The 24641-nt window shown below is 36.4% G+C and overlaps 1 protein-coding gene across 1 annotated transcript; it reads left to right on the top strand.

Annotated features, from left to right (window-relative positions):
• Positions 1-5814: 5814 nt before the first annotated feature.
• On the top strand, positions 5815-6379 carry LOC149851227 (uncharacterized). The gene is made up of 3 exons (XM_090008021.1): positions 5815-5868; positions 5955-6069; positions 6123-6379. The coding sequence occupies exons 1-3, from the start codon at positions 5815-5817 to the stop codon at positions 6377-6379; spliced, it is 426 nt and encodes a 141-aa protein (XP_089864147.1).
• The last annotated feature ends 18262 nt before the right edge of the window (positions 6380-24641 follow it).

Raw genomic sequence — 24641 nt, 5'->3', positions numbered from 1 at the left:
ATTCCAGATCAAATTCGACTTTGAAATCCCAGATTCATCTCTTGATTTCAAAATTCAAGTTTAAAATCAAGTTTATTCTCTATTTCAAATTTCAAAGATCTCAAAGTTCTATCTAAGTTTGAGTTCGATTCTCAAAATTCAAATTCATCTTTTCAAAGTCCTAAGGATGATTCTGAATCCCCAAAATTGATTTCCTCTAATTCTCAGAGCAAATTTCAAAGTCAATTCAGGATTTCCAAATCCAATTCCACTTTGAAATTCCATCTGGATTTCTTAAATCCAATTCTATCTTCAAATCCCATTTGAATTTCTTAAATCCAATTCCATCTTCTAATCCTATTTGGATTTCTGAAATCCAACTCTATTTTCAAATTCTATTTGGATTTTTCAAATCCAGATCCATCTTGAATTTCTCATTTCAAATCCAATTCCATCTTGAATTCCAGATTTCAAATCTAATTTCATCTTGAATTCTATATTTCAAATCCAATTCCTTCTTGAATTTCAGATTTCAAATCCAATTCCATCTTGGATTCTAGATTTTCGAATCCAATTCCATTTTTTAAATTGATTTCCAATTCCAAACTCAAATCCGTTTTCAAAATTTCATCTGGATCTCAAGATTCCCATTTCTAAAACCACTTTCACATCTATTTTTCCAAGTTTAAATTCAAATTCCAAATTTCAGTTTCAGGTTCTGAATTCAAAACTCAAGATCAAAGATACCTTTTCAAAATCAATTTTTGAGAACCAAATTCAAATTCAAGGTTTATTTTTTACTTTGAAATTTCATTTTTACTTCAAATTCTATCTCGGTTCTAAATGACCTTTTCTCTTCATTCTTCTTCAAATCCAAGAGCTATTCTCAAAACTTCTGATTATCCCCAAACTTAGAACTTCAAGTCTCTTTCCAGATCTATTTCAAGTTCTAAGTTAGATTCAAAATCTTCAACTTTCAAAAGCCATTTCTTCACAATATTCTCAAATTTATTTCAAAATCACTTGGATAAATCCCAAAAGTTCTAAAGTTATTCTTCTCAAAAGCATACATCTTTGCATTTGCATTGCACAAGCATGATTCTTTGTGCATTTTAGACTTAGAATAAATTCTGAGACAATATTTAGGCAAAGCAAAAGGCATAAGTTCGATCCTTGGTTCGATTACCTCTGGTAAAGGCGTCAGGAACGGTCGAACCTCGTACTAATGAGTGAATTCTGTCTCTCCATTTTCCCACAAATTTTCAAAAACGGAGGCGAGTAAATTCAAAATATTTTTTTTAGGTCAAGTGAGACCTTTGCAAAAGAGTTCCTCTCTTCTTTCTTTTTTTCTTTTCTCTTCTCTCTTCTTTTTTATCTTTTATTCCCCTTTAAAAAGGGAATAGAGGCTAGAAAGGAAAAAGAGGACGAGAGGGAAAATTTTACAATGATCACAATTTTGTACTAGATTTGGTACTAGGAGGTTAAGATATGCTTGCGCTTGCACTCAAGTAGGCCATCTAATACTTGGTACGATCGAAACGTGCTTGTTGGTAAGACCGTTGTATTATTATATATTAGAAAAGAAAATAAAATCATCAATATGTTACCTTAAAAAAATTTTGGTATTTTTGGTTTGAAATTTGTCGGACCTTTATAGTTGGCATCAAAGCTAGAGTTTGTAGTTGGTATCAAAGTGTGAGATCGAAAGTCATTGGTTCACAGCTGTCCAACAATTCAGCATCTTGTTGTAAGTATGTTTCATTATGATTGTGTGTTTGCATAAAAACATATTTAAATTTATAGATATTATGAGAATAATAATAATATGGATAATGTTTAAATTTAATGTTTTGCATTGTAGCTAAGTTATAGTTAATTTATTGTAGATGACTCATTGTGGAAACACTTTCAGTGAAAATGTTTTCAATGAGACCAACTCAAGTTATGAGTGGAAGATGCATAAGGGTTTTGTCATAGACACCCTTCAGAACATTGGTCTTGCCATTCTGGCTCTGGCACAAAACTAGAACCATCCAGTTCCTCTTGTGCAAGTTGTTCATCAAAATCTGAATCCAGGGTCGGTGACCTATGAGAAGTTCCTTAAGCTGAAATCACCTACGTTCATGGAAAAAGCTGATCCCAAAGCTGCAAAGAATTGGCTTGAGGAGATCGGCTGAGCTTTCTGAGTTCTGCCTGTCCCCGACGACATAATTTCGGTACCTACCGCTTGAAGGGTGATGCCAGAAAGTGGTGGGACACTGCTCACACTATGCGTTTTGCAGGAATGGCTGATATCTTATGGGAGACTTTTTAAGGAGCATTCTTAAAGACTTACTTCCCTCAACACACCAACGATCAAGAAGCAACAAAAGTTTTTAAAGCTCGAGTAAGAGAGTATGAGTTTGGTAGACTACACTACCAAATTCAGGAGTATGAAGAGGTATTGCCCCACACTTTTTACTGATGATGAGGCTAGGGTGACTAAGTTTGTCAGAGGTTTAAAGGATGGGCGTAGGTATTAGGTCATGACCATCATGCTTATGACCTTCACTGATAGGATTAAGGTTGCTACAACCTTCTCAGCGGAGTGGGAGAAAGAAAAAAAGAAACCGAACAAGTAGCAGCATCCCACAAAGATCGATGATCATTGTAGACAGTATCTTACAGGCGAAAAGAAGTTCATTCCTTTTGCCAAGAGGCAGAAACAACAGGCAGGAAGAGGCCAGCAGCAGCAGTCGCAACAGAGATTCAGGCAGAGGTGTCAGAAGTGCAGCAAGGTGCATAGTGGACCGACGTGCCCTAATGAGACCACCATCTGCTACTACTGTGGCAAGAGAGGTCACTTTGCCCGAGACTTCTACAGGAAGCAGGGTATTGAAGGATGACAACAGCCTGGGAGGACTCAGCCCCAGCAATAACTGCAACACTAGCAGCAGCAACAACAGGTTCACCAACAGAAATGGGTGCCAGGATGCGTGTACGCCGCTACGTCAAATGTAGTTGAATGATCTGGTCTAAGGTACAAATTTTATGGCAGGACAAGCCACTTTAGTTCTTTTCGATAGTGGGTCTACTCACTCTTTTGTCTCAGTAGATTGTGCTAATCAATTGGGATTTCCTATAGAATCTCTTATTTTTGCTCTCAATGTTCGTACCCCGATTGAGAATATTCTTTGTGTGTTTCTCATATCTGGGATGTTAGTGTAGAGTTATGGGGGAAGGTCTTACCTGCCAACCTAGTCCTACTTTATATGAAGGATTATGATGTCATATTAGGAATGGACTGGTTATTCGATCATTATGCTAGTATTCTATGTCGGGAAGGAAAGGTTGTGATTTTGAGACCCGATGTCCTAAAGATTGCATTTAGGATATCCAGACCTACCTTGTGTAGTCGTATCATCTCTGCAGGGAAGGCTCAGAGATGTTTAGATAGAGGACACACTGCCTTTTTGGTTAGTATGGTTGTGATAGAGTTTCCAGACATTTTTCTTGAAGACCTATCGAGACTTTCGCTAGTCAGAGAGGTGGAGTTTGGTATCGACTTGTTGTCCGGGACAATGCCAATTTCCAAAGCACCTTATCGTATGGCACCAACTGAGCTCAAAGAACTCAAAAAATAGTTGCAGGAGTTGATGGATCATGGTTTTGTTAGGCCGAGTGTTTTGCCTTTGGGAACACCAATTCTATTCGTTGAGAAGAAAGATGGTTTAATGAGGTTATACATAGACTATTGCTTGCTCAACCAGGTTATCATTGAGAATAAGTACTTGTTGCTCAGAATCAAGGATTTATTCGACCAGTTGTGCGGAACAAGGATATTTTCGAAGATTGATTTTCATTCTGACTACCATCATCTTCAAGTGAAGGACAATGATATCCAGAAGACTGCTTTTTGGATGAGATATGGACATTACGAGTTTGTTGTGATGCCATTCGGGCTTACGAATGCCCCAGTTGTGTTCATGGATTTGATAAATTGATTGTTTTGTCCCTATCTTGACTCCTTCATTATTGTTTTTGTAGAAGATATTTTGGTACATTCGGAGAGCAAGGAACAACATCGAGATCACTTGTTGATCATACTCAGTACACTCAGAGAACACCAGTTGTATGCAAAGTTCTCTAAGTGTGAGTTTTGGCTGGCGGAGGTTATGTTTTTGGGTCATGTGATATCTAAGGATGTTCTTGTTGTAGACCCTGCTAAAGTAATTGAGTCTTTCTAATAGTTGTTTCGACGTAATGTATTCGTAAAATTTTATTTTTCACTAAGCAGTTTTGAATGATTTTGAAGGTTAAAGCAATCTTAGATTGAGAGTAGCCAAAGAACATCCGTGACATCTGGAGTTTTCTTGGATTAATGGGCTATTACATACGCTTTATCCAAGACTTCTCACAGATAGTTATGTCGATGACGAAGCTTTTAAGGGGACCAAGTTTGCATGAGATGCCAAGTGTGAGGAGAGCTTTCAGACTCTGAAGAGGAAGCTCGCATCAGCCCTAGTTTTGGCTCTACCCTTTGGTAGTGGAGGCTTTGTGGTTTACACCGATGCCTCAGGCACTGGTTTAGGATGTGTTTTTATGCAACATATTAAGGTTATTGCGTATGCATCTCATCAACTTAAGATTCATGAAAGAAATTACCTCATTCATGATTTAGAGTTGGCAGCAGTTGCCTTCGCTTTGAAGATATGGCACCACTATTTATACGAAGAGAAGTTTGAGGTATTCTCATATCATAAGAGTCTGAAATACTTGTTCTCACAGATGGAGCTTAACACGAGGTTGCAAAGATGGTTGGAGTTCATCAAGGACTATGATTTTGATATCTCTTACCATACAGGGAAGGCCAATATGGTATCAGATGCGCTTAGTAGGAAGACAGGAGGCTTTTCAGCCAGTTTGTTGAGTGCAGGGTGAAAATTATTGAAAGATTTTGTGCCATGGCATCCTTTTGCAGTCGATGCATGAGTAATTCAATTATCCAGTGTGACTGTTTGGTCTGATCTTATCGCTCGAATCATCGAAGCCCAGAAGGAAGACCCCTAGTATGAGAGATTGCATGCTCTAGCTCGGTTGGAGCATTCATCCTTTGAGCATAAAGAAGACATGATTATATGGATGGATGGGCGTATTTAGCTTCCCAATGATCCCAAATTAAAGGAAGAGTTGCTAGAGGAGGCTCATAGAGCCAAATACACCATACATCCGAGTAGGTAGTTTTTAATAGTTTTCGAATAACATTATAATATATTTTATGGATTTATATAACCTTATTACTATTTCTTTTTGTAAGGTTTATTTTAAGATATTTGACTTTCCAGCAGGTCAAAATCGAACATCAAAGACCCAGTAGTATGATGCAGTTATTAGAGATCCCACGGTGGAAATGGGAAGAGATCACGATGGATTTTGTTATAGGTTTGCCCAGGACTCGACGTCAGCATGATGTGATTTGGGTGATTGTCGACAGACTCACTAAATCGGCACACTTTCTACCGATCCGGATCAGTCAGTCGTTAGACAATCTAGCAAAGTTGTACATTTGGGAGATGGTTTGTTTGCACGGTATTCCCTTATCGATTATATCTGACCGAGACCCTCATTTCACTTCTCATTTTTTGGGATAGTTGCAAAAAAGTTTTGGGTATGAAGTTAAAGTTCGGTACAACATTCCATCCTCAGAGAGATGGATAGTTGGAGACATGATTCAGACTCTTGAAGATATGTTGCAAGCTTGCATTCTTGATTGAAAGGGTGATTGGGACACACATCTAGCACTGGCCAAGTTTGCGTATAACAATAGTTATCACATTAGTATTGAGATGACTCCATATGAGGCTCTTTATGGGTGACCTTGTCGATCTCCAGTCTACTGGGATGAAGTCGGTGAGCATGCAGTAGAGTCACCTATCATTTTGTAGCATTACACCAAGCAGGTCTAGAGGATTCATGACATACTTCGTGCAACCCAGAGTCGACAGAAGAGTAATGCAGATAGACGGTGCAGAGAGCTCACTTTTGCAGTGGAAGATCTTATGTTTGTCAGGGTGTCTTCTATCAAAAGTGTGTTCCGGTTTCAGAAGAAAGGTAAGTTGAGTCCCAGATACGTGAGTGGATAGGCAAAGCCCCTTATCGTGTAGCGTTACCTACTCAATACTCACAGATACATGATGTCTTTTATGTGTCTATGCTGAGAAAGTATGTTCCTGATCCCACACACGTGATCCAATACGCGGATGTGAGCATCAGTGAAGATTTGACCGTGGAAGAGAGTTCTATAGCAATTGTTGATCGGAAAGAGCAGGTATTAAAGACAAAGACTATTCTCTTAGTGAAAGTATGCTGGCAACATCATGGTGTCGAAGAGTGCACTTGGGAGCCTGAAGCTAGTATGTGAGAGAGATATCCCCATCTGTTTTGAGTCTCGCTTTATCGAATTTTGAGGATAAAATTCTTTTTAAGGGGGAAGGATGTAAAACCCAAGATTTTTCTTTGATAATTAAAATAAATAAATGATGAATTATTGGTACATTTATGACTATAATTGTGAATTCTTGATATTTTTATTTTCTTGATTTTGATTAATAATGAACCTTTGTCTCAAGTTATAAAGAGTAATTCAAGAATAATTGAAAAAGCTAAATTATGAAGATTAAACGAGTTGGTGTAGTTTTGGATCTTAGACTTTAGTTCTGAATCCAAAATCGCCATTTGGATTTAGTACAAATCTGAGGTGTTGTTTGGATTGGATCCAATTTAAAATATTAATTGAATTGAATGGTTATGGATTGGACCCTCATAGGGGACGTCCTATGTGGACCCCCATTTGGATTTAGGAGTCCATATGAATTAAAATAATATCTAGTTTTAATTCAGACAAATAAATAAATAAATAAATAAAGGTGATAATTAAGATTTTAATTAGAAAAATCATTTAAAATTACTAATTGAGAGATTTAAGAAGATGGGACGTCTCACACCTCTTGAGGAGTCAATATTAATTAGAATTGTTAGAGTTGGTTGTTGAATAGTCAAACTTCATAATTTTAATTAAATAAAATTAAAAAAAATATAAAATAATTAAAAAGGATGGAATCTAAAAGATAATTAATTTTTTTTAGAAAGGACTTCTCCCCTCTACATGATTTTGGAGAGGAAAGTTCCATATCAATAGGTTAGAAATTTGTGGAGAGGGCTATATATACCCCCTCACGCGCCCCTCCCTTATTCTTTTTCAGAAAATTATTTTGCCTCTTCTCTCTCTCTCTTTTTCTTTTTCCTCTTCTCCTAAAAACATCTAGGAAGTCTAGAGTAGGTTGTGCAGCCATTAAACCTACACAAACTTTGGTACTTGTGGTGGTATAGAAATCAGACCACCCGATTTTTCCTTTGTTATCTATCATTTTTTCAGGTAAGATTTACGTAGTAGATGCTTTTTACATACATTAAGCATGCATATCTGAGTTATATTTATTTCTAGCAGCATATTTACTTGTCTGAATCTATTATACATGTTTTTTTTATGAAAAAATCGTTATTTGGATTCAAAGAAGGCGAATCATGAGTTTTTCATAAACATGATTTTAAAAAACATGCCTAAACAGGGTTTTGTTGTTGGTTCATATTAGATTCAGTCATAACTTGATTATTGTTGGTGATATTTATGAGTTAATCCATATTGTATCTTATCAAATCTAAAATATTAAAATTTTAAAGGTTTTATGATCTCAAGAAGATTTTTAATAAAAAGGTTTTCTCAGAAACCTAAGTCTGTGATGACTGATATGTTATTATTGACCAGTTTCAGAAATAAACTGATAACTCTTCGAATACTAATCCACAAAATCTAAATAAAAATACTAGATTGATCTATGCATCTTGCTCTTGATTTTTGAATCTTGTTTTACCAGATTTGGATTTGTATTGAGGGAGAAATGACTATTCTAACAGAGGTTCGGTTTCTGGCTCTGGATATAGGAATATTTCGACCTATATATGATAAAAGATATAAACGCTCAAGAAAAATGACTTTGAATATTTTATACAAATTTTGAGTGAAGATTAACATATAATAACAAGTCATGTAAAAATTATTTTGTCAAAAATGTTTTATATAAATTCCAAGAAATAGATTAATCTGATGAAAATCTTGTAGTTTACAGATTTTAGATCAAAACTCTATTAGAATAGGGTTTTGTAAATCATTTTTAATTATTTATGTACTCATTATTTTTTAGATCAGTTTGTTAAGTTGTATTTTTGATATACGCAACCACGATAAAAATATCATGATTTGTTATACAATTTGTTATTTTTGACAGATTTTATAAAAATGGGTCATCAGGGATCCAGATTTCCCTAACGACATGCTTGTGATAAGTCTGTAATATGTTTGGATCTTGTGTTTTTACTATTTTTCTGTTATATTCTGCTTATTATTAGTATTTACAAACCTTATCAAATCATAAACAAAGGGCTAAACATTTTGAAAGATCTGAGTTGAAATTTATGCAAACTAAAATTGAAAGACATTACCAAATCTTGATTTTCCTGTAAATTAACTAGTTTGATTGATTAAAAAAGAGAGTATCTTTGTTTGAATGATCATGTTCAACATGTTTAGCTTGTTTAATATCTGAATTCATGCTTGCACATGCTGTAACGCCCCGAGACTTAAAAACCTTTAAAAATGCATAAAAATTAAAAAAAATCTTTTTCTTTTAAAATAAACAGTGAAAATGATTTTTTTCTTTCGGTTTTAAACCTCGGGTGGGTTACATTTCATAAACCACAATATAAATAAAGATAGAATTAAATTTAAATAAGTATTATATACACAGTCCTTTACACAATGTCTAGATAATAGAAGCATTTAGGATTAAAATTTAAATTAAATCCTAAAGTAATCCTTAGATCTTGAAAATCTGGATTCATTGATACCGCTCCTCTCTAATATCCACTGCAATATAAATTACTCTATACCTAAACCTGTATTTCCCATAAAACGTGGCCAGACTTATGACAGACTGGTAAGTAAATACCAATTACAGGTAATTTTAAAATATCAAATCATATTCAATAATTGTGATTCTATTTATGCAATTTAAATTTAGATCATAAAAAGAAGCACAAATATATTAAATATCAAGCAAGTAACCAATCATACATTTGAAACAAATAACAATTCATGTATTTAGAGTAAATAATGACATTGTTCACTGTTTTGAAAGTAGTTATTCATTATTAGAGTTTTTGTTTCTATATTTATTAACCGTGTGGGTACGCACAGGCCACTAATCATCATACAACCTAGACCATCTCGGGTTTATTATGCCAATTTGTATTTTCATTACCCTAGATGATTAGTGTACGGATCCCAAGGAAAATGGTTTGCAACCGAGAGAATTTTTCTTAAGGGCCACTGAACACGTTGCTATAAATGCATCCTGAAACTTCTGCAGAAGTAGGGGCAGTCACTTACCCCGGTCTCCAAAACCTATGAGTGACGAGAGACCCATGGGAATCTATCACTCGCAAAAACAATTTCATGTGTCACTCGAGGCTTATACCACATACCCTCTCCAAGGTAAGCCTGAACTGTATTATGCCATATTTTTGTTCATTAGGTGTTCAACTCATTCAATGTCATTATTGAAACAAAATCTTTATAACAAGCATTCAAAGTATACTAACCTGAATTAATGCATGCAATCAAGATTTAATATATATAAACATAGTTCAAAACATGTGAACATGGATCAGGGTATGCAAAGACACACATAATTTACATTTGCAATTATGATGGAAATATCCAAAATATATTTAACATTTTATGTAACGACCCCAACTCCTACTTTTGAAAAATACGGATTTTTTTTTTCCCTAAGAGTTGCGGAAAACTTCCCAGAGACCTGGGGTCCCTACAGTTCCAATTTCAGTTGGATAACCACACACCACAAACGAAGTTGCAATTATCATCCATATCAACCAACTAAAACTCTTTTATTAATGAGTAATAAAATTTCAAAGACAGTTTCCTTCAACTGAAAGTAAAGTAACAATTGCAGAATTTAAAAGAACTGAAAGACAAAAGAAGAGCCACAATATCCTCTACTGAAGCTGACAAGTCCAAGTATAACTCATCCATCCCCAGATGCATGTCCAACTTCACTATTCACCATTTCCTGTGAAAAACCAACAAAGTAGGGTGTCAGAACCGAAATTCTGAGCACAGCTACTTCTAAAGAAACCAGATAAGAGAAAGAACATGGATAAGATTTCATGCAGTGATTTGAGTGAGCGCAGATATAAAATTTTCAACATCTAAATTTTCATAACTACCAATGATTTCATTTACTCACCAATCAATAACAGTAAACAGTGTCATATATCAACAACTAAATAACCAACCTTTCAGCATGATTTCACGAAGTAAAGCGTATACAACCACCAAATGATGTCATGATATCAAGAATGATTCAAACATGCATGATCTAATGCATAACAGAAAAATGCATGATTATGTGCAATGCATGATTTCTTCTGTTATCTTTCATTTAAGTTCCATCTTTTCATATGCATGCCCTATTAGATGCACACATCTTTAAGTTCCTCTTTTTAATTACCGTGGCCCGCGGATACACCAAACGGGTACAAACCCCGAGGTCAAGTAGGTTCCCAGGGTAGCTTAACACACAATTTGTATTTTATTACTGGGTCCCAACTTAGTCCTCGACCGATATCAGGAAACAACACCATCTATCGGAACATTAGACCTCCACATCTAATGTCGGGGACACAAGGGACACCCCACGCCCACAAGTGTCACTTCCTTGGTACCATAAACTCACAGCTGTGACTAACACACCACTCCCGGGTAAAGTGGCGGGCTCTCCCTAAAACCGTGGCCAGGAGAAGAACCTCAATATCGGGTTCAGGGGCAACAACGCACACGGAGTTTTTTGTATCCTCACAGTCTCCCCAAGACCGGATATCCAAGATTCTCATACTCCAGATGAGATATCCCAGAATGTATATTACACTGTTCTTATTCATTATTTTTATTTAAAGTTCATTCTTTAAGTTTGCCACACATATGCAAAAGTAAAGTGAAAACCCCGCATCCTCCCTTGCAGGGACCCATTCGGGACTCCAGCCCGTATCCACCACTAGAACAGTGTAGTAATGTGTCAAGTGATGCATTTAAAAACATAATTAAAAGAAAACCAAACCCACGGCTCTTCAGGCCGGTGATGGTCCAATTTGGCCATTAGTGCATCACATAATAAAATCAAGTAGTGTTTCATTCATAACACTAGGCCAAAATGCCAAACAACATATATATTCATGCAAATATAAACCCAAACATATGCATGTCATAATTCATTCATATGCATTTTCAATATGTGTGTGTTACCCACATCACATATGGGTCTTAACCAATCCATGGTTTCTTTAAGTGTGTGAGTGTACATGTACCAATTCACACAATAATCAAGCGTACATGTTCAAGAAGACTTACCAACAATTGAATCATGCTCACACTCATGCGAACCATAGTCATAACAGTCAAGTGAAAGCATAAATCTCCACGACAAGTGTTTCCAAATGCACATCCATATATGCTAATATAACCATGGACATAAAACAACAACATTCACAAGCACGGTTTCAAAGATTCATGTGCAAGGATTCACATATTTATTCCAAAATGTATGTTGTCATTCCTTGATAATTTTTATTATATCACGTGAACACCCATGCATGTAGATTTAAGCAATAAAACATTACTTTCATGATTGCTCATGCCCATGAAAACAACTAGACAACGATATCCAACTCAAGCATATCAAATCAAGTTTAAGCCTATTCACATTTTCATTCACCTGTATGCAAAGAGCCAGATCTAACATGATTAGCTAGTATTCTGAAAACTTAAGGTATTAAGCTAAGCTTCCATATGAGTCATACTATACATGAACAAGGATTCAATGGACCTGTCCTTTGTCCACAAGCATGGACAGGTTAAGGGAATAGCATTTATTATATTTTCCTTTGTAAAAATATAATCCAGCACCAGTCGGCTGGGCTTGGCAGGGTACCACACAACCCATGATCTTATGCTCTCTTTCCACTCAATACTTATAACAAAACAACAAGACTAAAATTGTCAAAAACAGCACAATGGTCATGCTAACTGGTTCTAACGCTAGTCAAAATGGACATTCCAGCTAGCCATTGCTTTGTCATTAAAAGATCAACAATCAAATTTCTGCATCATCAACAGTTAAAAGGAAACATTCACAGTTCAGACAAAACTTCACAGCTAGTACTCCTAAATCAGCTGAGTTTCTTTCCTTTCCCTTTTCAACTGATGGAAAACTTTTTCAGACAGTTCAAATGAAGCTTAAGAGAATATATACAATATTTCTGAAAACTTTGACTTTAGTATGCTAAGAGGTATACTTCCAAATAAGTTCCAAGAGAGTATTTCACCACTAATTAATTTGTTGTGAAAGAGATGCATGGTTGGAAACAGTACTGCAAGAAGCCAAAAATGCAATGCAAGCATAATAGTTTTTTTTTCTTTAATATTGACACTTAGTATAAAGTCATTGATTAAGACTACTGTAGTCAAATGAACACTTATAAAAGAATTTCTATACATAAAATGACTTATAGTTTATTTACAAAAATATACACAGCAACACTATGGATTTGATATCAAAAGCATTGAATGCACATGGTCCAGCTAATAGCAAGCCTGAGCGTAACCCATATGGACTTGAGAACGTCTAATATATGTATCTTTACAAAGAAAAATGCAAGTCATAATTCATAACTCTAGTAAGACCATATCTGCCTAAGATAAAATTTCAATACCTGAGACAGACCATTAACAATTTAAGAGCAAACTTTGAGTCATAACCTAAGAAATGCTCAAATTCCAAAGACAGAGGATGCAACAACTAATAAACCCCCTTTTTATATAAGAAAAATAGAAATCTCACATCCCCTTCAGACAACGTACATATAAGATTAAGAGTGAAATCATACAGCCTGTGGTCCAGTTCTTGTATATATATATATATCTTAATCAACATTAATTATGCAAAAATCATAAAGAACGTCCAAATAGAAAACACAGATGGGGAATTTGCTCATGCAGTTCATCAAGAAACAGGGTAAAATTTAATATATTAATGCTAACAAAAACTGCAGACTCCATTTCCATTTGTTTCAATGGAGATTTGGTTTTAAGGCTTATCAAATTCAAATCAATGAAATGGGTACATGAAATATCACAGGATCAGTTTTGTATATACAATCTTTCAAACACCTATCCATAAACATCGGTTCACATGGAATCAACAATGCATGTGAATCATCTTAAAACAATCGATGCCTAGCATAAACCAACAACTCATAAAATTATTACCAATTTATTTCCTAAATAAAACTCAAGATTTCTGTAGCAAATAACGTTGAAACTGGGCATCCTGCTGAAACAAAAACTTAATTGAACCAAGATACAAATTCTTCCATATGGTTTAGCACCCAACATAAGCAAACTCCAATTTCCTCTTTCCCTTTAGTATCTAGGTTATTGGGTCCCAAAACAGAAATCCCCCAAAAATTGGGGTTATCCATTTCAAAGAATCGGAAACCCCACGAATGGGGCTAATTCGATACCACAGCCGAACCCCAAATCGTTTGGGCTAGGGATTTTTGCAATGTAGGGTTAGGTAAGAAAATCCCCAAATCGATTTGGGTTGGACTTTGTTTCAGTTTAGGGTTAGGTACAGTAAATCCCCAAATCGATTTGGGTTTTCGAAATGGGGAAACAACCTAATCCCCGAATCCTCCCCACAAACCCACGCATGGAATCGAACCCATGTTCGATCCCTAACCCGAAATCCAAGAGGCACCGTACCTGTTTCGCTGGTTTTCCGGCGATCTTTCCGGCGATCGGAGGCTGGAGACGTGCAGGCACGGTCGGCTGGTGTCGCTCCACGCTGCTACCGTGAAGAAGGGTGCTTGCTGGAGCTGCGGTGGCTGTCGCAACTTGTCGGCGATCTTCTACCTCCGGTGCGCGCACGCAGACAGGGAGAGAGACGAGGGAGAGAGAAGGACTGAGTGAAAAGGGAGAGGCGAGTGGAGAGGGCTTCCTCTCCACCTCCTTTTATCGACCCAGACTCCCCCTCCTCTGCCGAGATGGGCGCGGGGTCGTTACGCTCTGCGTAACCCCCTGCGCCCCCTTTTGCTTTCTGCTAGGGTTTCATCGGGCAACCCTTATCGGGTTGCCCTTTTCGTTTAACAGGGCTGAAGAATATGGGGTGGGGCTCGGGTCCGAACCCGAGACCCGCAACCCGACCCCAAGTCAAAATGGATCCACAAGTGGATCCAAATGGATCCACTGTGGATCCTCAGATAAATAAAAAAAAACTTAAAAATTTTATTCATTTTAAATCTCGCATTTTATATAAAACCTTAACCCCCACCAAAATGGATCCGCAAGTTGGATCCAAGTGGATCCAACTGTGGATCCTCGAATCCGCTTAATATATATATATATATATATTATATTTCTATAGTATTACAAATATTAATATTATTTATTTATGATTATACACATATATATATATATATTTAGATATATATAAATATATATATATGCACATGGATCCAGTATATGGATCCCATACCCATCTACGCACCCCTATTGAATGATTATTCTCCGAATTATTTAGTTAATTACAAATTATTGTACTTATACGTACATATCAAATTTACGAGGTAAATGTATGCGAAAAACCACTTTATGGGTCCTGGATCTGTAATTTGGATCCAGGCCCAATTTGCAAAATTTTATAAAATTTTCGGGTTTTACATCCCTTCCCCCTTAAAAGAATTTCGTCCGCGAAATTAAAACGTACTAAATGTGAGTAGTACCAAAATTAAATATCGCACGTAAGCCTCGCAAATTTAGACCCTCTATGATCCTACCCCCTTGGGGTTGATCACGAACAATAATCATTCATATACTCACATCAGACTTTTAAATTCACAACAAAGAATATTAAACTATAATTACAATCAATCACACAGAATTCACATACTTAAAGTAAAAGTATTAAATAATCATACCAGTGAAGAAGACTGCTCTGGAGGACGAGTCACACTTGTTGACGCTTCAGGACAGGGCTCATATACTAAAATAAAAATTTAATACTCAAAAGATGATAAAATTGCAATTCTTTGTGGTGGCTCTGATACCAAACCTGTAACGACCCCAACTCCTACTTTTGAAAAATGCGGATTTTTTTTTTCTAAGAGTTGCGGAAAACTTCCCAGAGACCTGGGGTCCCTACAGTTCCAATTTCAGTTGGATAACCACACACCACAAACGAAGTTGCAATTATCATCCATATCAACCAACTAAAACTCTTTTATTAATGAGTAATAAAATTTCAAAGACAAAGTTTCCTTCAACTGAAAGTAAAGTAACAATTGCAGAATTTAAAAGAACTGAAAGACAAAAGAAGAGCCACAATATCCTTTACTGAAGCTGACAAGTCCAAGTATAACTCATCCATCCCCAGATGCATGTCCAACTTCACTGTTCACCATTTCCTGTGAAAAACCAACAAAGTAGGGTGTCAGAACCGAAATTTTGAGCACAGCTACTTCTAAAGAAACCAGATGAGAGAAAGAACATGGATAAGATTTCATGCAGTGATTTGAGTGAGCGCAGATATAAAATTTTCAACATCTAAATTTTCATAACTACCAATGATTTCATTTACTCACCAATCAATAACAGTAAACAGTGTCATATATCAACAACTAAATAACCAACCTTTCAGCATGATTTCACGAAGTAAAGCGTATACAACCACCAAATGATGTCATGATATCAAGAATGATTCAAACATGCATGATCTAATGCATAACAGAAAAATGCATGATTATGTGCAATGCATGATTTCTTCTGTTATCTTTCATTTAAGTTCCATCTTTCCATATGCATGCCCTATTAGATGCACACATCTTTAAGTTCCTCTTTTTAATTACCGTGGCCCGCGGATACACCAAACGGGTACAAACCCCGAGGTCAAGTAGGTTCCCAGGGTAGCTTAACACACAATTTGTATTTTATTACTGGGTCCCAACTTAGTCCTCGACCGATATCAGGAAACAACACCATCTATTGGAACATTAGACCTCCACATCTAATGTCGGGGACACAAGGGACACCCCACGCCCACAAGTGCCACTTCCTTGGTACCATAAACTCACAGCTGTGACTAACACACCACTCCCGGGTAAAGTGGCGGGCTCTCCCTAAAACCGTGGCCAGGAGAAGAACCTCAATATCGGGTTCAGGGGCAACAACGCACACGGAGTTTTTTGTATCCTCACAGTCTCCCCAAGACCGGATATCCAAGATTCTCATACTCCAGATGAGATATCCCAGAATGTATATTACACTGTTCTTATTCATTATTTTTATTTAAAGTTCATTCTTTAAGTTTGCCACACATATGCAAAAGTAAAGTGAAAACCCCGCATCCTCCCTTGCAGGGACCCATTCGGGACTCCAGCCCGTATCCACCACTAGAACAGTGTAGTAATGTGCCAAGTGATGCATTTAAAAACATAATTAAAAGAAAACCAAACCCACGGCTCTTCAGGCCGGTGATGGTCCAATTTGGCCATTAGTGCATCACATAATAAAATCAAGTAGTGTTTCATTCATAACACTAGGCCAAAATGCCAAACAACATATATATTCATGCAAATATAAACCCAAACATATGCATGTCATAATTCATTCATATGCATTTTCAATATGTGTGTGTTACCCACATCACATATGGGTCTTAACCAATCCATGGTTTCTTTAAGTGTGTGAGTGTACATGTACCAATTCACACAATAATCAAGCGTACATGTTCAAGAAGACTTACCAACAATTGAATCATGCTCACACTCATGCGAACCATAGTCATAACAGTCAAGTGAAAGCATAAATCTCCACGACAAGTGTTTCCAAATGCACATCCATATATGCCAATATAACCATGGACATAAAACAACAACATTCACAAGCACGGTTTCAAAGATTCATGTGCAAGGATTCACATATTTATTCCAAAATGTATGTTGTCATTCCTTGATAATTTTTATTATATCACGTGAACACCCATGCATGTAGATTTAAGCAATAAAACATTACTTTCATGATTGCTCATGCCCATGAAAACAACTAGACAACGATATCCAACTCAAGCATATCAAATCAAGTTTAAGCCTATTCACATTTTCATTCACCTGTATGCAAAGAGCCAGATCTAACATGATTAGCTAGTATTCTGAAAACTTAAGGTATTAAGCTAAGCTTCCATATGAGTCATACTATACATGAACAAGGATTCAATGGACCTGTCCTTTGTCCATAAGCATGGACAGGTTAAGGGAATAGCATTTATTATATTTTCCTTTGTAAAAATATAATCCAGCACCAGTCGGCTGGGCTTGGCAGGGTACCACACAACCCATGATCTTATGCTCTCTTTCCACTCAATACTTATAACAAAACAACAAGACTAAAATTGTCAAAAACAGCACAATGGTCATGCTAACTGGTTCTAACGCTAGTCAAAATGGACATTCCAGCTAGCCATTGCTTTGTCATTAAAAGATCAACAATCAAATTTCTGCATCATCAACAGTTAAAAGGAAACATTCACAGTTCAGACAAAACTTCACAGCTAGTACTCCTAAATCAGCTGAGTTTCTTTCCTTTCCCTTTTCAACTGATGGAAAACTTTTTCAGACAGTTCAAATGAAGCTTAAGAGAATATATACAATATTTCTGAAAACTTTGACTTTAGTATGCTAAGAGGTATACTTCCAAATAAGTTCCAAGAGAGTATTTCACCACTAATTAATTTGTTGTGAAAGAGATGCATGGTTGGAAACAGTACTGCAAGAAGCCAAAAATGCAATGCAAGCATAATAGTTTTTTTTTCTTTAATATTGACACTTAGTATAAAGTCATTGATTAAGACTACTGTAGTCAAATGAACACTTATAAAAGAATTTCTATACATAAAATGACTTATAGTTTATTTACAAAAATATACACAGCAACACTATGGATTTGATATCAAAAGCATTGAATGCACATGGTCCAGCTAATAGCAAGCCTGAGCGTAACCCATATGGACTTGAGAACGTCTAATATATGTATCTTTACAAAGAAAAATGCAAGTCATAATTCATAACTCTAGTAAGACCATATCTGCCTAAGATAAAATTTCAATACCTGAGACAGACCATTAACAATTTAAGAGCAAACTTTGAGTCATAACCTAAGAAATGCTCAAATTCCAAAGACAGAGGATGCAACAACTAATAAACCCCCTTTTTATATAAGAAAAATAGAAATCTCACATCCCCTTCAGACAACGTACATATAAGATTAAGAGTGAAATCATACAGCCTGTGGTCCAGTTCTTGTATATATATATATATATCTTAATCAACATTAATTATGCAAAAATCATAAAGAACGTCCAAATAGAAAACACAGATGGGGAATTTGCTCATGCAGTTCATCAAGAAACAGGGTAAAATTTAATATATTAATGCTAACAAAAACTGCAGACTCCATTTCCATTTGTTTCAATGGAGATTTGGTTTTAAGGCTTATCAAATTCAAATCAATGAAATGGGTACATGAAATATCACAGGATCAGTTTTGTATATACAATCTTTCAAACACCTATCCATAAACATCGGTTCACATGGAATCAACAATGCATGTGAATCATCTTAAAACAATCGATGCCTAGCATAAACCAACAACTCATAAAATTATTACCAATTTATTTCCTAAATAAAACTCAAGATTTCTGTAGCAAATAACGTTGAAACTGGGCATCCTGCTGAAACAAAAACTTAATTGAACCAAGATACAAATTCTTCCATATGGTTTAGCACCCAACATAAGCAAACTCCAATTTCCTCTTTCCCTTTAGTATCTAGGTTATTGGGTCCCAAAACAGAAATCCCCCAAAAATTGGGGTTATCCATTTCAAAGAATCGGAAACCCCACGAATGGGGCTAATTCGATACCACAGCCGAACCCCAAATCGTTTGGGCTAGGGATTTTTGCAATGTAGGGTTAGGTAAGAAAATCCCCAAATCGATTTGGGTTGGACTTTGTTTCAGTTTAGGGTTAGGTACAGTAAATCCCCAAATCGATTTGGGTTTTCGAAATGGGGAAACAACCTAATCCCCGAATCCTCCCCACAAACCCACGCATGGAATCGAACCCATGTTCGATCCCTAACCCGAAATCCAAGAGGCACCGTACCTATTTCGCTGGTTTTCCGGCGATCTTTCCGGCGATCGGAGGCTGGAGACGTGCAGGCACGGTCGGCTGGTGTCGCTCCACGCTGCTACCGTGAAGAAGGGTGCTTGCTGGAGCTGCGGTGGCTGTCGCAACTTGTCGGTGATCTTCTACCTCCGGTGCGCGCACGCAGACAGGGAGAGAGACGAGGGAGAGAGAAGGACTGAGTGAAAAGGGAGAGGCGAGTGGAGAGGGCTTCCTCTCCACCTCCTTTTATCGACCCAGACTCCCCCTCCTCTGCCGAGATGGGCGCGGGGTCGTTACGCTCTACGTAACCCCCTGCGCCCCCTTTTGCTTTCTGCTAGGGTTTCATCGGGCAACCCTTATCGGGTTGCCCTTTTCGTTTAACAGGGCTGAAGAATATGGGGTGGGGCTCGGGTCCGAACCCGAGACCCGCAACCCGACCCCAATCAAAATGGATCCACAAGTGGATCCAAATGGATCCACTGTGGATCCTCAGATAAATAAAAAAAAACTTAAAAATTTTATTCATTTTAAATCTCGCATTTTATATAAAACCTTAACCCCCACCAAAATGGATCCGCAAGTTGGATCCAAGTGGATCCAACTGTGGATCCTCGAATCCGCTTAATATATATATATATATATATATATATATTATATTTCTATAGTATTACAAATATTAATATTATTTATTTATGATTATACACATATATATATATATATATATATATATATTTAGATATATATAAATATATATATATGCACATGGATCCAGTATATGGATCCCATACCCATCTACGCACCCCTATAGAATGATTATTCTCCGAATTATTTAGTTAATTACAAATTATTGTACTTATACGTACATATCAAATTTACGAGGTAAATGTATGCGAAAAACCACTTTATGGGTCCTGGATCTGTAATTTGGATCCAGGCCCAATTTGCAAAATTTTATAAAATTTTCGGGTTTTACATCCCTTCCCCCTTAAAAGAATTTCGTCCGCGAAATTAAAACGTACTAAATGTGAGTAGTACCAAAATTAAATATCGCACGTAAGCCTCGCAAATTTAGACCCTCTATGATCCTACCCCCTTGGGGTTGATCACGAACAATAATCATTCATATACTCACATCAGACTTTTAAATTCACAACAAAGAATATTAAACTATAATTACAATCAATCACACAGAATTCACATACTTAAAGTAAAAGTATTAAATAATCATACCAGTGAAGAAGACTGCTCTGGAGGACGAGTCACACTTGTTGACGCTTCAGGACAGGGCTCATATACTAAAATAAAAATTTAATACTCAAAAGATGATAAAATTGCAATTCTTTGTGGTGGCTCTGATACCAAACCTGTAACGACCCCAACTCCTACTTTTGAAAAATGCGGATTTTTTTTTTTCTAAGAGTTGCGGAAAACTTCCCAGAGACCTGGGGTCCCTACAGTTCCAATTTCAGTTGGATAACCACACACCACAAACGAAGTTGCAATTATCATCCATATCAACCAACTAAAACTCTTTTATTAATGAGTAATAAAATTTCAAAGACAAAGTTTCCTTCAACTGAAAGTAAAGTAACAATTGCAGAATTTAAAAGAACTGAAAGACAAAAGAAGAGCCACAATATCCTTTACTGAAGCTGACAAGTCCAAGTATAACTCATCCATCCCCAGATGCATGTCCAACTTCACTGTTCACCATTTCCTGTGAAAAACCAACAAAGTAGGGTGTCAGAACCGAAATTTTGAGCACAGCTACTTCTAAAGAAACCAGATGAGAGAAAGAACATGGATAAGATTTCATGCAGTGATTTGAGTGAGCGCAGATATAAAATTTTCAACATCTAAATTTTCATAACTACCAATGATTTCATTTACTCACCAATCAATAACAGTAAACAGTGTCATATATCAACAACTAAATAACCAACCTTTCAGCATGATTTCACGAAGTAAAGCGTATACAACCACCAAATGATGTCATGATATCAAGAATGATTCAAACATGCATGATCTAATGCATAACAGAAAAATGCATGATTATGTGCAATGCATGATTTCTTCTGTTATCTTTCATTTAAGTTCCATCTTTTCATATGCATGCCCTATTAGATGCACACATCTTTAAGTTCCTCTTTTTAATTACCGTGGCCCGCGGATACACCAAACGGGTACAAACCCCGAGGTCAAGTAGGTTCCCAGGGTAGCTTAACACACAATTTGTATTTTATTACTGGGTCCCAACTTAGTCCTCGACCGATATCAGGAAACAACACCATCTATCGGAACATTAGACCTCCACATCTAATGTCGGGGACACAAGGGACACCCCACGCCCACAAGTGTCACTTCCTTGGTACCATAAACTCACAGCTGTGACTAACACACCACTCCCGGGTAAAGTGGCGGGCTCTCCCTAAAACCGTGGCCAGGAGAAGAACCTCAATATCGGGTTCAGGGGCAACAACGCACACGGAGTTTTTTGTATCCTCACAGTCTCCCCAAGACCGGATATCCAAGATTCTCATACTCCAGATGAGATATCCCAGAATGTATATTACACTGTTCTTATTCATTATTTTTATTTAAAGTTCATTCTTTAAGTTTGCCACACATATGCAAAAGTAAAGTGAAAACCCCGCATCCTCCCTTGCAGGGACCCATTCGGGACTCCAGCCCGTATCCACCACTAGAACAGTGTAGTAATGTGCCAAGTGATGCATTTAAAAACATAATTAAAAGAAAACCAAACCCACGGCTCTTCAGGCCGGTGATGGTCCAATTTGGCCATTAGTGCATCACATAATAAAATCAAGTAGTGTTTCATTCATAACACTAGGCCAAAATGCCAAACAACATATATATTCATGCAAATATAAACCCAAACATATGCATGTCATAATTCATTCATATGCATTTTCAATATGTGTGTGTTACCCACATCACATATGGGTCTTAACCAATCCATGGTTTCTTTAAGTGTGTGAGTGTACATGTACCAATTCACACAATAATCAAGCGTACATGTTCAAGAAGACTTACCAACAATTGAATCATGCTCACACTCATGCGAACCATAGTCATAACAGTCAAGTGAAAGCATAAATCTCCACGACAAGTGTTTCCAAATGCACATCCATATATGCTAATATAACCATGGACATAAAACAACAACATTCACAAGCACGGTTTCAAAGATTCATGTGCAAGGATTCACATATTTATTCCAAAATGTATGTTGTCATTCCTTGATAATTTTTATTATATCACGTGAACACCCATGCATGTAGATTTAAGCAATAAAACATTACTTTCATGATTGCTCATGCCCATGAAAACAACTAGACAACGATATCCAACTCAAGCATATCAAATCAAGTTTAAGCCTATTCACATTTTCATTCACCTGTATGCAAAGAGCCAGATCTAACATGATTAGCTAGTATTCTGAAAACTTAAGGTATTAAGCTAAGCTTCCATATGAGTCATACTATACATGAACAAGGATTCAATGGACCTGTCCTTTGTCCACAAGCATGGACAGGTTAAGGGAATAGCATTTATTATATTTTCCTTTGTAAAAATATAATCCAGCACCAGTCGGCTGGGCTTGGCAGGGTACCACACAACCCATGATCTTATGCTCTCTTTCCACTCAATACTTATAACAAAACAACAAGACTAAAATTGTCAAAAACAGCACAATGGTCATGCTAACTGGTTCTAACGCTAGTCAAAATGGACATTCCAGCTAGCCATTGCTTTGTCATTAAAAGATCAACAATCAAATTTCTGCATCATCAACAGTTAAAAGGAAACATTCACAGTTCAGACAAAACTTCACAGCTAGTACTCCTAAATCAGCTGAGTTTCTTTCCTTTCCCTTTTCAACTGATGGAAAACTTTTTCAGACAGTTCAAATGAAGCTTAAGAGAATATATACAATATTTCTGAAAACTTTGACTTTAGTATGCTAAGAGGTATACTTCCAAATAAGTTCCAAGAGAGTATTTCACCACTAATTAATTTGTTGTGAAAGAGATGCATGGTTGGAAACAGTACTGCAAGAAGCCAAAAATGCAATGCAAGCATAATAGTTTTTTTTTCTTTAATATTGACACTTAGTATAAAGTCATTGATTAAGACTACTGTAGTCAAATGAACACTTATAAAAGAATTTCTATACATAAAATGACTTATAGTTTATTTACAAAAATATACACAGCAACACTATGGATTTGATATCAAAAGCATTGAATGCACATGGTCCAGCTAATAGCAAGCCTGAGCGTAACCCATATGGACTTGAGAACGTCTAATATATGTATCTTTACAAAGAAAAATGCAAGTCATAATTCATAACTCTAGTAAGACCATATCTGCCTAAGATAAAATTTCAATACCTGAGACAGACCATTAACAATTTAAGAGCAAACTTTGAGTCATAACCTAAGAAATGCTCAAATTCCAAAGACAGAGGATGCAACAACTAATAAACCCCCTTTTTATATAAGAAAAATAGAAATCTCACATCCCCTTCAGACAACGTACATATAAGATTAAGAGTGAAATCATACAGCCTGTGGTCCAGTTCTTGTATATATATATATATATCTTAATCAACATTAATTATGCAAAAATCATAAAGAACGTCCAAATAGAAAACACAGATGGGGAATTTGCTCATGCAGTTCATCAAGAAACAGGGTAAAATTTAATATATTAATGCTAACAAAAACTGCAGACTCCATTTCCATTTGTTTCAATGGAGATTTGGTTTTAAGGCTTATCAAATTCAAATCAATGAAATGGGTACATGAAATATCACAGGATCAGTTTTGTATATACAATCTTTCAAACACCTATCCATAAACATCGGTTCACATGGAATCAACAATGCATGTGAATCATCTTAAAACAATCGATGCCTAGCATAAACCAACAACTCATAAAATTATTACCAATTTATTTCCTAAATAAAACTCAAGATTTCTGTAGCAAATAACGTTGAAACTGGGCATCCTGCTGAAACAAAAACTTAATTGAACCAAGATACAAATTCTTCCATATGGTTTAGCACCCAACATAAGCAAACTCCAATTTCCTCTTTCCCTTTAGTATCTAGGTTATTGGGTCCCAAAACAGAAATCCCCCAAAAATTGGGGTTATCCATTTCAAAGAATCGGAAACCCCACGAATGGGGCTAATTCGATACCACAGCCGAACCCCAAATCGTTTGGGCTAGGGATTTTTGCAATGT

The sequence above is a fragment of the Nuphar pumila genome, chromosome 1 (genome assembly GCF_984573655.1).
Source record: "Nuphar pumila chromosome 1, dmNupPumi1.hap1.1, whole genome shotgun sequence".
Classification (NCBI taxonomy): Eukaryota; Viridiplantae; Streptophyta; class Magnoliopsida; order Nymphaeales; family Nymphaeaceae; genus Nuphar; species Nuphar pumila.
The sequence above is the reverse complement of the archived record's forward strand: the minus strand, read 5'-3'. Positions and strand labels throughout refer to the sequence as shown.